Source organism: Apis cerana, linkage group LG4 (genome assembly GCF_029169275.1).
Source record: "Apis cerana isolate GH-2021 linkage group LG4, AcerK_1.0, whole genome shotgun sequence".
In the NCBI taxonomy this organism is placed as follows: Eukaryota; Metazoa; Arthropoda; class Insecta; order Hymenoptera; family Apidae; genus Apis; species Apis cerana.
This window is the reverse complement of record NC_083855.1, coordinates 3,379,005-3,393,267: the sequence shown is the minus strand read 5'-3', so window position 1 is coordinate 3,393,267 and position 14,263 is coordinate 3,379,005. Positions and strand designations below refer to the sequence as shown.

Sequence of the window (14,263 nt, the reverse complement as noted above, 5' to 3'; positions counted from 1 at the left end):
AAAGAAAAGGAATTGAGTCTATTAGCTATTAAGCAAATTGTAGTAATTCATCCACCAACACATCTCTCTTCCTTTCCTCTCTCACATTTATGTCGGAACACAGACACCATGAATTTATATCATTTTTTTATTACTAATCAGTGCGATTTTGATCACTTTCGAACTATTACAATTATTTTAATGAACAAATGATAAAATTTAATAGATACAAGTACACTTTAAATGTAATATTTCAAAAAAATCAACTGAACTTCTGATTTTATAATCCTACATGCCAGACGCACAGCAAATAGATCATAAACTAATAGATGGCAATAGAACATCGACGTTGATAGAAACTTGAGTTGCATTTTATATTTTATTTTTTTAATTACAAAACTTGATTGAATTATAAAATACTTGCATATTTTAATATTTTATTTAGTATAGATTAAGAAAAAACATCAGAAAAAATATTAAAACATAAATAAAAAATTTTTACATCTTATTATTATATGAAAATAATAGTTTTAATATATACATACAGATAATATTATAATATATAACAATTTTTTTAATTTTAATTGCTAAACTCGCAATATATAGAATATATAATGAAATCTATAATAAATATTTATAATTATTGTTAAATCAAATCTCTGTCAATAAAGAAGAAGAACATTTCTATCGACTATATTTGTAACAATTTTAGAACTCGACCAAATATATCGATCATTCGTAATCTCGTTTTTTAGTAGTTGTTCTTCATATTTTGTTTATTAGTGACTGATATACGATTTGGAATGTATTTAAATTGCATTCGAGAATTGTCAGTGAACGGTACCTCATGATTCTGTCTTCCTCTAACTTAAGACAGTTAAAAACTACATTTAGTATTGATGATCTTGATAAGAAATATTGGTGTAATACAGTGATAGCATATTTAATTGCAATAAATTTTTAAGGTTAGATGAAGGGTGGCACAGTGATTTGATAACTATATCGCAATTGAAGTTTTTTTTTATGAAATATCATAACGCTTAACGTTTTCTTCATTTTGACATAAGTATACGAAACTTATAAAGAAATAACGGTGTAAATTTAAATGACAAATAATTATGGCAACATCTGGTTCTGATAAAAAGCCAAGAATAATCATTTTAGGAGGTAAAAATATTTTAATTTATATGATAGTATATAGCGGAAGTGATAAATAACATAACTGAAAAGAAATTTTATCGTTGAAACAGGATGTGGTTTCATAGGTCGTAATCTTGTAGAATATTTACTTGATAACGATCTTGTGTCTTTTATACGTGTCGTAGATAAAGTACCACCGCAAACCGCTTGGCTAAATGCTAAACATCAACAATTATTTGAACATCCTTTGCTTGAATTTAAAAGCGCTAATTTAATCAATGCAGGTAATACGAATATCGGTAAAAGTTTTATATAATTTCGACAAAACAATTGCAATAATTATTAACTATGTATTTTATATATAGTATATTATAATTAGTCTTTGAATTTTTTGTTTATAGTATCTTGTCAAAATGCATTTTTATCTGATAATCCAATTGATTTTGTAATCAATTGTGCTGGAGAAACAAAAAGTGGTCAAACAGATCCTGTATATAAAGAAGGAATTTATAAGTTGAGTATAAATTGTGCTCAACAAGCTGCAAAATTACAAGTTAATCATTATGTAGAAATATCTTCTGGTAATTTTAGTACTTCTGAAAAAGTATGTGAATTTTATTATTATTGTGTCAAATAATTTATTACAAATATCAAGTTTTAATATTTTTTAGCATCCTCTTAAAGAAGAAGAATCTGGAGAACCATGGACATTTGTTGCAAAATATAAATTACAAGTAGAGAATGATTTAAAAAATATACCAAATTTAAATTATACAATACTTAGACCAGCTATTGTATATGGTTGTGGTGATAGAAATGGATTAGGTAATAATAATGTATTTTTTATTAAAAAATTAAAAATAAATAAATATAATTTTTTAAAAATATTTCATATATAGATAAAAAATTTTTTTATAGCACCACGTTTAGTAGTAGGAGCTGTTTATAAACATTTAGGAGAAATGATGAAATTACTTTGGGGACCAGATCTTCATATGAATACAGTTCATGTGAGAGATGTAGCTAGAGCTATTTGGCATGTAGTAAATAGCCCAAATACTATAGGCAAAACATACAATGTTGTTGATGAAGATGATTCAACTCAAGGATCAATCAGTGCTATAGTTTCAGAATTATTTAACATCAATCATGATTATTGGGGTACTGCATTATCCACCCTAGCTAAAGTATGGAAGAAAATTATTTTTTTCTTTTTTTTTTTTTTATATATTTATTTATGTTATTCTTTATGTATATATTTTATTATGCAGGTTTATATTGTTCTATATGTATCATGTATATGCACATATTGTATATATTTTTTTTATTAATTTAAAAATAATTAAATTAACTATTTTAAAGCATACACGCGCGCGCGCGCGCACGCACACACACACACACACATACAATTATAGGAATTATATTTGCTATATATATTTTAAAATAATGGAAATATTTTAGATTTTAATTTTTTATTTTAGATTTGTGAAATTTAAAATTATTTTAATTTATATATATTTTAGACAGATATGAGTTCTGTTGTTGAAGAAGTAAATGACAAACATATGGGACCTTGGGCAGAAGCTTGTAATAAAGATGGAGTGGAAAATAGTCCTTTATCTCCATATATAGATCAAGAGCTTCTTTATAATAAACATCTATATCTGCAAACAGGAAAATTATTGAGTATTGGATTTACTTATCTTTATCCAAAACTCACAAAAGATGCTTTGAAAGAGGTTAATAATTATTTATGTAATTAAAACAATATAATCTCTTTATTATTGTTTTTATTAAATATTTTAATTATTTATTAATTATTTATAGGTTCTTGACGATTATGTAAACATGAAAATATTTCCACATTCTTTGGTTCTATAAATTTTAACATTACAGACTGCCAAGATCAAATACTGAGAAAGCTTAATAATTTTTATGAAATAATTTTTGGAGCGTTTCACCTTGTGCCTAGTAATCTATGCAAATTGCATACTTTGTATTTGCATATTGTATGTATGTTATACATTACTCGTATTTTACCAGCTAACAAATATTGTTAGTCATGTTTATAAAAAAATGGAATATGAAGATTTCATATATAAGCCTATTGCGAATGTGATAAACTAGGATTTAATGTACTTAATTTTATTATAGTTTGAGGTATAAAATTTTTGCATCTTAGAGTTGCTAGTCAAGTTTCGACATTATACAAATAACTTGAAGTTAAAGAATAATGAAAAATGAATGTAAAACTAGATATTTACATGCCTAAATATAATATATTATAACACATAACATTATTTGGATAAATATTTTAGAGAATCATGTAATCGCCAAAATGCTTTTTATACTAAATTTTTTTTAAGACTGGAAGAATAAATAAAACTGTTAAACAATTAATGAAATCTGTAGAAATGCGAATTATGTTTTTATATCCATTGCATTCCATTTAATATATATCTTCCAAAAGCTATTGATTCAGAATAACTTAGAAATCTTTTTATTCCAAATAAATTGACTGCTTTTGTGGTTATATAAATTTAAAATATTATATCAAATTATATAATGTATTAAATCAAGTACAAATAATATTAATTAAGTTAGAAAATATTTCAAAAATGCCAAACAAGAAAATTAATAAAAATAAAAAAATGAAGAAAATTATATAAAAGTAAACTTAATTTTTGCATAAAATATTATAATAAAATGGCGATAATTATCAAAATAAAATTAATAGTAATACTCTTTTAAAATAATTGTTATTAATTCTTTAATAATAAAGTTATTCATTTATGCATTTATTTGCTTATTTTTTTTTATACCTTTGCAATTGTTTACAAATGAATATTTTTCAGAAGGATATTTTTTACATGTTTTAATACAATTAATAACGATACACTACCTTACTTTTATTTCAATTATTGATTACAACAAGATATTGAAAGTCAACAATATCATTAAATATTTTGTGTATCGTTTTAATACTTTAAACAATAGATTATAATCTATAATTTATTATACATAATATATTAAAATATATAATTTTAGTATTTTCTGAAGATAATATATATATATACATAATCATAATAAAAATATATACAAAGTAACTGCACCCTAAAAAACCAGTATAATTACAGTAATAGAATAATTATATAGGTTTTATGAAAAAAAAAAAGATAAAGGTTTTGTGAAAAAATAAATTAAAGTTTTCTTAATATACAATAATTGCTATAATTAATGATATTAATACATATTTCATTTTTTATCAAGTTTATCTTTTCATATATGTCTTATATAAAATAAAGTATAATGTCTTGGCTATATCTACTCATTGAATGAGACAATAAATTTTTTGAGGTAAATTGTGTAAACTAAAATCATAGTGCTGTGTAATAGGTACTGAGGTTAAGTTAAAATTAAGTAATGTAAAATATCTACCCTGTATAGGGTGGCAGTTATAGAGGTATATTTACTTGACTAGAGTCGCCGTACAATATAATTAATACTTTATCTGTATAGCCAATACTATCAGATTGATATTTAATAAAAAATTATTGCAAATGAAATGAAATAATACTATTTTTCTTATTATTTAGTAAAGGTACAAGTTTGAATGAAGAAATTTTATGCATAAATGATAAACATAGTACATATGAATAACAATATATTATGTACTTAATCAAAATACCACTAGAATAATAGTAAAGAAATAAATTATAATATTTCTAAATCAATGTATACAATAATTTATAAGACAAACAAATATTTTTTAAAAAATTTGTAATCAAAATAGCCTCAATTTCAAAATATTTTTTCAAATATAAATTGTTATATTCTAAATGTAACATTTACAATACTTGTCTTTCACTATCTGTAGTCTAAAAATAACAGTGTTTATTGCTTTGTACTTCAATACTGTAATTCATCTTTTGATAATAAAATGCTTAGATAACAGCACGGCGACTCTATTTCTTTTATAAACTTTAAAACTTATCACATCTTTTTTTTTTCTCTCTTTATACAATTAATCATAAATATTATATCATACCAATTTAATACCAATATTTTTTTCAATTCATTTTAAATTTAGTAAATGTTGTCTTATAAACTGGAAACTTTTTATACAAGATACGAATTAATATAAATAAGATTTGCATAAAGAAAATTATGTTCATAGCAAATAAAACAATATCGCGCTTAATACAGTACATTATGCTGCTAAAAAATAAAAATACTTTATAATACATTAATTAAGATTTGTGTACAATAAAACTAAAATATTTTTTAAAGTGACATAGATGTAACATTTACCATCGAATATTTTGTCGCAATATTAATTATTATATTTTTTTTTGTTTATTAATTTTTTTGATCTGTTATTTTTTTTTTCTTTAAAAATAATACCATTTTCTTTACAATATTCGTAATTTAAATTTCGTTAATATTAGAAAATTGTACAAGCTTAATAATTAACATATACATACAGTGCAAAAAATATTTTAAAAATTAATGCAAAAAAAAAACGAATTCATGAGCGATTAGTTACTAGTTGCCTATAATTATATATCAATTCTCATTTTTTATTTAACTCTAAGAAGAGTAACATATGAATACCTTCAACAAATATAAAAGTATACTAAAGTATATGTGAATAACATAAAATGTAACAAGTTGTGTTAAATATGATAACAAATAGAAAACAAATCATTTAAATAAAAATCACAAAACAAGCATTCTATCAGTGAAATGTATCTATGTTTCATAACAACATAATTTGTCAAGAATAAATAGCTAAAATAATTTATGTTAATAAAATTGAGATTCTAATAATTGTGATCATAGAATATGTAACAAATTCATAAATGGTGTTCAAATGAAGTTATCTTTCATAAAACTTCTAATCAGATCTTGTAAAATTTTTTAACAATTTTAATATTGAGTTTTCATAAAAATAAATCGTGAATTAAATTTAAAAATGTTCAGATATATAATATAAAAAATCTCTATTCATAGCAACATCATTTCAACACAAAGCAGAATTGAAAATGATTTTAAATTATATGTTTAACAAATTATTTTGTACAAAAATGTAAAACTCTGCATAATAAATATATAAAATCTCTAGCATGTGCAGCTTGAATTAATTCTATTTTTACATGATTTCATACTGTGCTTGTAATGACTATATTATTGCATAAATTCAGTGTAATATGATCATTTAAAATAGTACTGAATGTAAAATGTAATAAATAACAATTAATGGAGGTACACAATAATAATAACATGACATATCTACGTCTCACTCTAAAAGATATAGCTTATACTATCAGGTACTGTGTTGTGGGTTTTTCTGTCATGGTAACATGCACCAGTCTGGAATATGTATTTATAGTTTTCTTTCATTTTTACTTTTTGCTTTGTATGATGTAGTTAACTTTAAATGTCTTGTACAACATAAAAGACTTATCTTTATTATGTGAACAGGAAAAAATATATAATATTATATATTTTCAATTATTACATTAATATTTGAATGATTTGAATTGTTTTATTTATTTTACTTTTTAGATATTTTTTACATATATTAAAAAAATTTTATTTTTTCCTGTTCTTATAATTTTTAATAATATATACTATAATTATCAATATTTAGTATAAAAAAGATCCTATTAAATTAATATGGACATTTCAATTACTTTTTTTAAAAATGTTTGATATCTTATTTTTTTTAATAGAATAAATATTTACCAAGATTTGTAATGCTACATATGTAATTATATTATTTATAATAAAAGAAAAAAACTTAAGACTATATTTTTTATACATAAAATCTGATTAGTATTTTTCTTAATTTCTTAAAACCTAAGAATTTTTTGTTAATTTAGATATAATTAATAGAAAATTTAAGATTTTGGAATGATCAGTACTATATTGCTTTTTTAAAAAGCAATATATATTGTGAAATAGATTAGGCCATACCCGTATTTAGATATTCAATAATTTTGTTTTCTAATGTAAGGAATGTATTGTTTATGTCTTTCATTAATATTCAAAACATGATATTTTATGAACATATTTATAATTAATAGATGTTTCATGTGTTAATATATCAGAAATTTTGATATTATTTCATTTTCTTGATTTCCAATTTTACATTCTTTTTTTTTTTTTTTTTAATAAATATCATCTCAATAGATATATGAGCAAGTTATGAATATTATTAAGTATCATTAACATATCTGTGCCATGGTATCATTTTATATAAAATCAAATCTAAAAATTATTAGATTTTTTCTTGTCAAATTGTTAACATAGAAATACTGTGTTGTCAATATTACTAACTTGCTTTGAAACATTATATACAAGATAATAGTCAAAAGATTCAATGCACTTTTAAACTATTATTATTTACAATAATCTAGATGCATTAGTATTTTTATTTACAAGTTATGCCGTATTAAACTTGTAAAATATAGTAACTTGCATTGCTTTATTAAGAATTTTGTTCTTGTAATTCATACATACATTTGTATGTATATTTTTTCATTTATATATATTCTTTTTTTTTAATCAAATAATTCAAGTTGCATGAAAATTTTTACATCCTACCTGTAGCACGGGAGCATAGGTGGAAAACATGAACACGCAATTATATTGCCTAATGTTTTTTTTCATCCATTTGGTCCAAGCGTCGGAACAGATATACACATAGATTTTGATAAAGATGTATCTCCGTCTGGACAACCAGAATTATTATTTAAGCTGCTATTACTACTTTTTAAAGTACAATTGACCATTGTGAGTTGCGTGCCATCTAAATCTTGTTCTTGATCCTGCTTTTGTTCACTCAAGACAACATTGTCCATTATTTTGTACTATATTTTAAAAAATATATTAGTTTTATATATTATAATAATTTCGTATTATTTAAAATACTTCAGTAAAATACCTGAGAATTTTTTGTTGTATGAATATCTTTTGGTTCACCATTTATTTCCCATGATGGTAATAAAGGTTCTTTTACGCAAGATTCAAGAATACCATTAGATTTTCCACCCTATAATAATGTATATTTTTTTAAAATTTTTTATTTAAATTTAATACTATGTTATATGTATTACAAATACATTTTTACATACTTTAGTGTCTAAATGAGGATTAGTAATTGGAGACGTGGGACAAAGAACAGCAAGTTCAATTTCATTAGGTACCACTCTACTATTCATTTGTTGACTTACTGATGTAGACATTTGATCTGTACAACATCTATTTCGTACTGAAGTTCGATTTTTTGTAGATTGTGCTGTTTCTCTTAAAATACGAGCATTTTCACATTTTTTTCGACAATATATACTGCAGAGACAAATTTTAATAAATCCAATACTTATGCTTACACCAAGAATTACACCTAAAAATAAATAAATATAAAATATTGGATAAGAATGAAATATTGATAAAGAAAAATTCTTCTCTTTTTTTATTTTGTTAATTTTTTGAAACTTCTAATTGATAGATAATGACAAATTTTAAAACATACATTTGTATGTATATTTTTTCATTTGTATATCATTCATATTTTTTAATCAAATAATTCAATCAAATAGTTGCATGAAAATTTTTACATCTAAACTCATACTAAATGTTCAATAGAAATTAATTCAGTGAATTATTTTCCAATAATTTTAATTAGTTTTACAATATTAATTTTTGTAACTTTTGTAATTAACAGTATAATGAAAAAATTAAAGAATAATTAAAAAAAAACATCTCTTATATTCTTCATATTCTTCCGATTTAGTAGATTGTTAGTTTTCCGATGTTTAAAAATGTTTTTTATCTAAATAAATAAATTTACTCACCAAGACTTTGATCAGATCTTATATTTTGTGATGGTTTTTGTGGATTTGGTGGATTTGATGAACCACCAGTAAGGATTATTATAGGATCTGATAGTTTACCATAACCAGCTTTTGTCATAGCCTGTACCATCACAAAATATCGTTTCCCCGGAATTAATCCAGGTAAAGTTGTCGAAGTTTTATTACCAGGTACTGTCACATTTCTCCATGATTTAACTGAATCCATTAAGTCCATGGTATATATAATAAAATAATTTTGTATAATACCATTTATATTACTTGGTTCCTTCCATGCAATTCGTATTTTTGTATTATTTATTAAAAACCATTGTACTTCTTCTACTTTTCCAGGGACTGAAATGAATTATTAATTAAAAATTATTATAATGTTACTTGTTTAATGATTTTATGAATAAATATGATATATATTTATTTCACTTACTATCTTCATTTGTATAGCATTCTACAGACTCACTATAAAAATTGCTTTGGTTTGTATTATTTTGAATGGCCCTTACTTTAAATTGATATAATGTAAATGGTTTCAGTTTATCCACATTTGCTTTTGTATCGTTCCTATAAAAAATATATTAAAAATAATTTAATTTTAAAAGATTAATTTAAATTATAATGAAAAAAATCAACTTATTACATACAATATAGAACATTTAGGATTATCTGAATTTGCTGCATGAATTGCATGATAACATAATTCGAAAGAATTTATTTCATGCACACCATTTAGAGACCATGTCACATTTATAGAAGTAGATGAAACAGGAATTGCTTCCAAGGCCATTGGTACATTATCTAATTAATAAATAAAAATAATATATAAAATTAATATTTATCATAATGATAAGCAAAATTATTAATTTAATATTCTTACTTGTACTAGTTTCTATTTGTTTTGTTAAACAGCCTGTTGCTTTACCAGAACTTATCATACATAAACCCATTGTAAAAGAAACATTTATATCTAAACAAAAAGATTCATAGAAAATTTTTAAAAATTTCACAATACAATATATACAATAAATATATAATTTTTTAAAAATAAAAGATATATCATGTTTAATACTTACTAAGATTAGTAAATACATATTCGGTAACATTTTGTGGTAAAAAAATATTTTCTAATTTATGTCCACTTTGATTTTCACAATAAATTTGCCAAAGATCAAATTTCGATTCAATTTTGTCATTTTCATGAACATTTATTTTCCATTTCACCTGATATGATAAAAATTATTTTAACATTAGAAATATAATAATTTAAATACTTTTTTAAAATAAGATATGATAAAAAAAAATTTATATATTAACCTTCACAATTGAAGTATTTACTATTAATACTTGTACATCCACAATATTTTTTATAACAAATTGATTAGATTCAGCTGGTGGCATAGTAACAGTAGTCCATTTTAATTGTGATTCAGTTACATTAGGCCAACCTTGTTTTGTTCTGGCTAATACTCTTAAATCATATTGTGCTCCAGGTTTTAAATCTTTAAAAATATGAATTAATTTCAAAATAAAACAGGAAAGAAAAATTTAATAATATTATACAAAAGAGAATAATTTGTATATATTTATGCATACCAGAAAGTATATAGGATTTATTGTTAGCGGATAAATAAAAAACCCGAGATGATGGATGTTCATGCAATCTAAACTGTAATTTATATTCTACCACAATACCACGAGACTCCTTTTTAGTTAATGGCTCCCATGATATATTTAACTTTGTACTACTAAGTATATTCACGTTTACTTTTGGTGCACCTTTAGGAACTGAATGAAAAACAAAATTTATATTTTTTAATTTTTTTTTGTAATTATTTATGATATTAAATAATGATATTATAATATTAAAAAATAATGTACCACTTGGGGCTGTAGAACACAAAATGGTGGCAGATTGATCACTAGGACCATAATTGTTCCACACTCGTATATAGAAGGAATAATTAGTATATGGTTCAAGAAGTTTTGTCACTTCTACTGATGTAGAATTACCCGGTTCAGGCGGAGAAACTTCTTCTTTACCTCCTTCTTTATGATATATAAAATGTTAAAAAATATTATAATATTTTTAATTATTCATCATATGTATAATATTTTTATATATTTCGGTTAAAAAAACTTACCTACGGGACTATAATGGACGGTATAAGCTTTAATACTGCTATGTGATAGAGACTTTGGTGGTACCCAGGAAATAAAAATTTTAACTGGTGATAGAGCACGACATTTTAAAGAGGTAGGTGCAGCAGGACTATTACGAGATGTATTTACTTGAAGCCGACCTGCAGCCCAAATTTCTCCTGCTGAATTTACAGCAACACATTGATAAATACCAGCATCAGATGGAACTGTTGCCGATATTGCTAGTTCCATTTTATTAGATTCTTTTATATATACAGTTCTACGTCCTGTAAAAATATTTACTATATGTTATGTATAAATGTAAATAAATATTATAACAAATAATTGATTGTATACCATTGATTGTGATATTTAATGAATCTTTTAACCAATATATTTTAGGCACAGGTAAGCCTTGTGCTTGACATTCAAATCTTGCTGTTCTTCCATTTGGACATATTTGATTTGTAGGTATTTTCACAAATGATGGTGGTATTAATATATTTACTGTTATATTCTGAAATATTTTGTATGTGTGTGTATATATATATATATATATATAATATATATATAATATATATATATATATTATATTATATTATAATGTAATATACACATATATTATATTATATTATATTATATTATATTATATTATATTATATATTACATTTTTATATGTAATGTATTTTTAAAATAATTATATATAATAATAATCTGAAATATTACTTACTTGAATTTCCACATTATTTGTAATAAAGTTTTTTACAGAACATATATAAACTCCTGCATCAGATACACTCACATTTACTAGTGATAATATACTAATACCAATACTAGAATTAAGCAAAATGCGAGGTTGTGCAACATTATGATTGGCTAAAATTTAAAAAAAAACTTAAATGTATATAATATATAAATAAATCTCTATTTATTATATTATAAATATCACTATAATACTACTAATATTACTAATATACATATTTAAAATACCAATATAGCGAGGAATAAATGACCACATTATAATTGGTGGTGGATATCCAGATGCAGCACATGTTAAACTAAGATTTGATCCATTTAATAACCAATGATTGTATGAAATTTGTGGAAATAACAATGGTGGTATATACGATCCATTACCCTCAGGTTGTGAAATAACAGTTAATTTTGCTTCTTTACTTTTTTTAGTTTTTTTTAGGAATTCATTATTTACTATGCATCTAAAAATATAAATGATTCATTATATTTTTTTTTATAATTTTATTGTATGAAATGTTTTATGATTTATGTAAATAAATATATTTTATTATTGTTACTTACTAATATAATATATGTACATACCTATATGTACCAGCATCTGATAACTTCGTTGCTTTTATGTACAGAACACCTGGTGGTACCATTATATACTTATTACTAAAATATAAAAATTTTAATTATAATAAAATATTGAATTATTAATTTCTGTTAAAGAATTACTTACTTTAAATTACTCTGATTGGGCAATAATATTTTTTCATTATGCTGCCATGTAATATTAGGAAAAGGAACACTATCTATTAAACAAGATAATCTTGTAATTTCACCTTCTTGTACAGTTATATTTTCTGGAGACTCTTTAAATACGTAAGCAAATTCTAAACAAATTATATAATTATATACTATAATATTATTCAATATTATAAATTTTTAAAGTTTAATAGCAATATATTAAATAAGAAACTTACCTGCTATTTGAATAAATGTAGGTGATGATCTTAAAAGTCCAAAATTAGTATGTACTACACAACGATACTCATCTTTATAATAATCTCTAAAATTAATTGTAGTAATATTTTTTTCTCTAAATTTCTGCACCATCTATCACAATAATAAAATAAATAATAATTGATTTAATTTTAAAATAATATTAAATAATATAATAATAATATAATAATATTTTTCAATGTTTTTATACCTTATGTAAATGAAGAGAACCATTTTTAAGAAGAGTACAACGTGTAATACCACATGGTGGTGCTGATATTCCATTGTGTAACCAAGAAATATTTTGATTTGATCCAGTTATACAAGTGAGTGTAATTCCTTTTTTTCCTAATATCACATGACCACTAGGTTGAACTTCCAATGTTATACCAGAAGCTTTGGTTGGATTAATATTGAAGCCTTCTGATTTTGACACGTTTTTAGTATGCAAACCAATTCCAATTTCTTTAACACCTAAATATATTTAAAATTATAAGTTATAAAATTATAGTTAAAAATATGTTAAAATATGTTTTAAATTTTCATAATTTTTTAAATAATATATAGTTAAAAAATATAATCATTATATTCATATCATCACTATAATCATTATGTATAATTAAACTATACAAAACTATACTTGTTATATACAAAATTATATTAATTTACATATTAAGATAAAATAAATTTTTTCATAATTACCATTTTATCAATTAATAATTAATATTTAATCATTTTAAAAATTATGTCAAAAATTATTTTCATGCATATTATAATAATATAAACAAAATACACAATTGTTTTTTTAACACTAAGTATTTAAATATTCAAATATTCTTATTTTAACAAATAATGTATTTCATAAAAAATAATAATGTGCTTCATAAAGAAAAAAAATATCGAAATTCTAATCATTGATAAGAATACAAAAGAAAAGACGTTAACGCATGGTTCAATATATATCAGTTTAAAGAATATAAACAGATTAGATAGGAAGAAAAGAGGGAGATGCACCTGCGGCATAAACGGGCTTTAGCACTTCTGTAAACAAGATACTCAGTAAAAATACTCGCGCCGCCATATATTCACACTCATTGGCACTAGTTTCACTGACAAATCTTAGCCGAAATATACCGTCGATTTGGTAGACTTCCTTGTAATATTCGTCGCCGCATGTTTGACATCGCCTGCAAGAGTTTTTGGCTGTTCCGTTTGCCGAACTCTTACCCTTTTTTAAGTTTTATTCTGCTTTTTCACATTATCATTAAACGAAATAATATATCGTCACCGAAATCTCGAGGACGTCGACAATACCGAGAGTTACACGGTCGTCGTGAATAATGCTTGATTAACTTCGTTTGCATTAGCACGCGATTTATTCGTTTCTTGCC

General features: G+C 23.2%; 2 protein-coding genes across 3 annotated transcripts; one reads left to right on the top strand and one right to left on the bottom strand.

Moving 5' to 3' along the window:
* The first annotated feature begins 383 nt into the window (after positions 1–383).
* Positions 384–3,524, top strand: LOC108003676 (uncharacterized). Of its 2 annotated transcripts, none has more exons than XM_017066103.3 (7): positions 384–1,146; positions 1,230–1,403; positions 1,521–1,723; positions 1,791–1,944; positions 2,038–2,306; positions 2,643–2,858; positions 2,947–3,524. In XM_017066103.3, the coding sequence occupies exons 1-7, from the start codon at positions 1,098–1,100 to the stop codon at positions 2,998–3,000; spliced, it is 1,119 nt and encodes a 372-aa protein (XP_016921592.1). In that variant the 5' UTR covers positions 384–1,097; the 3' UTR covers positions 3,001–3,524. The 2 variants fall into 2 exon arrangements, with proteins under 2 accessions (XP_016921592.1, XP_016921593.1); XM_017066104.3 differs by having other exon boundaries at positions 745–1,146; positions 1,305–1,403.
* LOC108003656 (protogenin) lies at positions 3,462–14,019 on the bottom strand. The gene is made up of 20 exons (XM_017066069.3): positions 13,887–14,019; positions 13,084–13,346; positions 12,854–12,986; positions 12,610–12,763; positions 12,468–12,542; positions 12,120–12,346; positions 11,860–12,005; positions 11,487–11,646; positions 11,132–11,416; positions 10,869–11,036; positions 10,584–10,775; positions 10,305–10,489; positions 10,064–10,211; positions 9,868–9,957; positions 9,635–9,788; positions 9,421–9,554; positions 8,979–9,332; positions 8,259–8,527; positions 8,069–8,176; positions 3,462–7,994 (listed from the first exon to the last, which is right to left on the bottom strand). Exons 1-20 carry the CDS (start codon positions 13,951–13,953, stop codon positions 7,791–7,793), a joined length of 3,516 nt encoding a protein of 1,171 aa, XP_016921558.1. The 5' UTR covers positions 13,954–14,019; the 3' UTR covers positions 3,462–7,790.
* Between the last annotated feature and the right edge of the window lie 244 nt (positions 14,020–14,263).

Excerpts from the sequence above, each read along its gene's own strand:
- LOC108003676 (XM_017066103.3), top strand. The coding sequence starts at position 1,098 with ATGGCAACATCTGGTTCTGATAAAAAGCCAAGAATAATCATTTTAGGA. Across the intron at positions 1,147-1,229 it reads AAGAATAATCATTTTAGGAG|GATGTGGTTTCATAGGTCGT; the intron begins GTAAAAATATTT and ends TCGTTGAAACAG. Across the intron at positions 2,307-2,642 it reads CATTATCCACCCTAGCTAAA|ACAGATATGAGTTCTGTTGT; the intron begins GTATGGAAGAAA and ends TATATATTTTAG.
- LOC108003656 (XM_017066069.3), bottom strand. The coding sequence starts at position 13,953 with ATGGCGGCGCGAGTATTTTTACTGAGTATCTTGTTTACAGAAGTGCTA. Across the intron at positions 12,347-12,467 it reads TCAGATGCTGGTACATATAG|ATGCATAGTAAATAATGAAT; the intron begins GTATGTACATAT and ends TTATATTTTTAG. Across the intron at positions 11,037-11,131 it reads CGTCCATTATAGTCCCGTAG|AAGGAGGTAAAGAAGAAGTT; the intron begins GTAAGTTTTTTT and ends TATATCATAAAG.